The 3,652-nt window shown below is 32.0% G+C and overlaps 1 protein-coding gene across 1 annotated transcript in view; it reads left to right on the forward strand.

The window, feature by feature from the left end:
• Positions 1–2,987: 2,987 nt before the first annotated feature.
• The window catches only part of HELRODRAFT_167201 (hypothetical protein), a gene marked incomplete at both ends in the record, with an annotated part of 2,310 nt that continues 1,645 nt past the window's right edge, over positions 2,988–3,652 (forward strand). Inside the window, one exon of the mRNA XM_009012728.1 lies at positions 2,988–3,182. Coding sequence (XP_009010976.1) covers positions 2,988–3,182 — 195 coding nt within the window. The remainder of the gene's footprint in view (positions 3,183–3,652) is intronic.

Raw genomic sequence — 3,652 nt, forward strand, 5'->3', positions numbered from 1 at the left:
TTTATCTGCTTTCAATTTGAAGATAATCTCTCCAAAAAATTTTTAAAAATTTTTTCCAGTCAAAACGTTTCCGGCTATTTTAATTTTTTCAAAATGCATTTTTCCTTAATTCATCATTCTCTTCATCATCTTCGCTATCATTATCATTGTTCTTATTATTATTGTTAATGTTGTTGTTAATGATGATATTGTTGTTGTTGTTGATGATATTGTTGTTGTTGTTGTTGTGGTTGTTCAATCGGGCGCATACTTAACGCTTCCTGCCCAGACATTCCTCCTCAGAGTTTCATTCCTCCATTCCATTCAACATTCGATTCACTTCAATGATTTTTTTCAATTTTTAACTTTAAAATTGAAAAATTAATGATGAAAAACGCATGTAATGAAAGAATAAGTGTAACGAAACAAAAAAAATTGTCTATATACATATGTACAATACATTTTGAAGTGCTTTTTTGGTAGTTTTTGATATATTTAAACAACATGAACCGTTTTAACAACAACAACAACATCAACAATCAACAACATTATCAACAACACTAACATCAACAGCAAGAACAACCAACAACATGAACAACATTAACAACAACAACATCAACAACATCAACAACAACCAACAACAACATCAACAACAACAACATCAACAACAACAATCTGGCCGCCCACAAATGAACCTATCCGATAAACAATTCTGAAAAACATTATCGGCAACATTACTAACGATTATTTTGTTGATGAGAATACTTAATTATCATCATCGTCAGCGCGTACAACAGCAGCATCTAAAGCCACTTCTACAGCAGCTAAAGCAGCAGCTTCAACAGCATCAACATTAGCGTCGTGGTCGTCATATAAATTTAATAAATTAAATAAATTTAATAGATTAAATAAATTTCATCCATATACAGTAATGACCTGAGTTTAATTTGTTTAAAAAGGTCTAGATTTTTATTTAAAAAAAAATAAAACTTCAAACACGGCCACAACAACAACGACCGAAGCTAATGAAAAAAATTTATATAGAGCAAAAGAAAAACAAAGAAAACAAAGAAAAACAAAGTAAAAAAAGTTCGCCACTCACTTTTTGATAAATTCGACGAATGCTAAGCAATCGAGCGTTAAATGAGATTAAAAGCTGCCATCTTTGCAACTATTAATTATTTTTTGACGAGAATTTTGATAAAAAACATGCAAAAATGAAAAAAATTTTTCTCTTTTTGATGAATTTGTAATGATAAAATATCAAAGCTTTGGTGAAAATTTTGATATGTGAAAAATGAACATGCTAAAAGAAGGCAAAACACTTTTTTTTTGTAAAATATGGACTTTTTCAATGTTCAGAACTGGTTGGTTTGCTGAAATATTACACAAGACACAATTACAGACATTAATAATATCAATTGTGTGTGTGTGTTTGACTGTGTGTGTGTATTCGTTTGTTTATGTACGTACGTGTTTGTTTGTTTATATCTACCTATGTATCAATTCATTGCAGGCAAGCATGAATGAGTGTATGTGTTCTTCAATTTAGGAGAACACTCAATCTAGCAAAATTTGTATGTACATAAACTCTGACACACCCATACAAGCATGCATACAAACATACACACAAACTCACATACACACATATACAAACAAACAAAAATAAATGATATAAATGAAGTTTGAGCCTATAAAATAAAAAAAATCCAACTCCATTATGAAATAGAGACTTTAACGTTGAATCAAAAAGTCATATACAAGCAACTTCTTATTCTCATTTTTCGCATTTGTGTATAAATTTTTTTATTACCATTTTTAAATTTAAGTTTTTTTTGTGTTAACATCACTGTCGTAAACAAAATTTTTTTTTATGGTCTTAATTTTTTTTTCAACAGTTTTGTTTTGTATCACGATATTATCGTCATCATCGTCGTCGTCATCCTATCATCATCATCATCATCATCATCATACTATCATCGTCATCATCATCGTCATCATCATCGTCATCATCATCATCTTCGTCATCATCATCATCTTCGTCATCATCATCATTATCGTTATCATCATCATCATCATCATCATCATCATCATTTTCATTATCGTTATACACACAAGCACATACACACATACACACCTATACCCACACACGCACACGCACGCACGCACGCGCATAAAACCAACAAAAGCTGTAAACAAGCAGAGCTATTTTGGCGGCCTTTTGTTCGAGTTTTGTTTATTTTTGCAAAACTTTTCCTTTTTTTTCAAATTTATAAGAGGAAAAAAAACATTATAAATATTTGATACTATGACGCCATAGTATTCGTGATCCTTATCATGACGTCATCGTCATCACCATTATCAAATAATCATCACTAGCATCATCATCGTCATAATCATTAGTTCTATTGTTCGACTATTATTATTATATTTAAAATTTTTATTAAAACCCTCTTAATTATTATTATTATTATTGTTATTATTATTATTATTATTATTATTACTCTTGTAGTTGTTGTTATTTCTATTTTTATGACTAATAAAACAAAAACAAAATGAAGAAAAAAAAATAAATGGTACATAAAAACGCGCCAGGCAAGCGTCATATATGGGTTGGAAATCCTACATTAATGACGTCACACGTAGACGTGCTCTGATTGGCTGATATATAAGTGACGTAACGTAACGTAACGAAACGTCGGTAGCCAAAACGATGATGATAATGATGATGGTGCTGATGACGATGCCATTTAAGCCTGTTAAATTTTTCAATTTTTTTCATCAGGAATTTTTAATATTACCTTTATCATTATGGCAATAAAAATAATAACAATAAGTATTATTATTATTTATTATTATTATTATCATTGGTGTGTTTGTAAGCGTTTTTAAAGAAGATCTCAGAGGCGTTAAAGATTATTATTGTAGTACATTGCGTGTCACTTTATTAAAGCATTGCAGGGAATGGAGAGAGGAAGACAGTAGCACGGGCAAGCTGCGTCAAAAAGATGCTGTTTCAGCCTTTCACGAAATCGAATAGCAGACAACGCAGGATCACAAAGGTCCCTAAGCAAACCTTTCCATACAGCCGGACCCATTACGGAGAAATTCCTTTGGCCAAGAGCCCCGGACCCATTACGGAGAAATTCCTTTGGCCAAGAGCCCCGGACCCATTACGGAGAAATTCCTTTGCCAAGAGCCAAGTTTGTGTTAGGTACCAACAGTAAACATGAATTGTCAGAGCGCAATGTTTGACTCAGTAGTGGAGTTGTTCTAGGTATGTCTCAGTCGGTTAAATATTTAGGCGTCACTCCTTTAATACAGTTGAAACCATTAGTAGTAGTAGTAGTAGTAGTAGTAGTAGTAGTAGTAGTAGTAGTAGTAGTAGTAGAGTAGCAGCGGCAGCAGTAGCAGCAGTAGAAGTATTATGACGAAGAAACAATGTATCAAATAAATAGATGGCTTGATTAATGGAAGGCATTTGTGACTCTAAGATCTCAGTGTGACATTTTTATAATGTATGTTTGTATGTATGTATGTTTGTATGTGTGTGTGTATGTTTGTATATATGTATGTATGTATGTGTATGTATGTTTGTATGTATGTTGGCCCAAACCGTAACTCGATCACGTCGAATACAAATCTATTGATGTGTGTACGTAAATATGCGCAC

This window comes from Helobdella robusta, assembly GCF_000326865.2.
Source record: "Helobdella robusta unplaced genomic scaffold HELROscaffold_11, whole genome shotgun sequence".
NCBI classification, from domain to species: Eukaryota; Metazoa; Annelida; class Clitellata; order Rhynchobdellida; family Glossiphoniidae; genus Helobdella; species Helobdella robusta.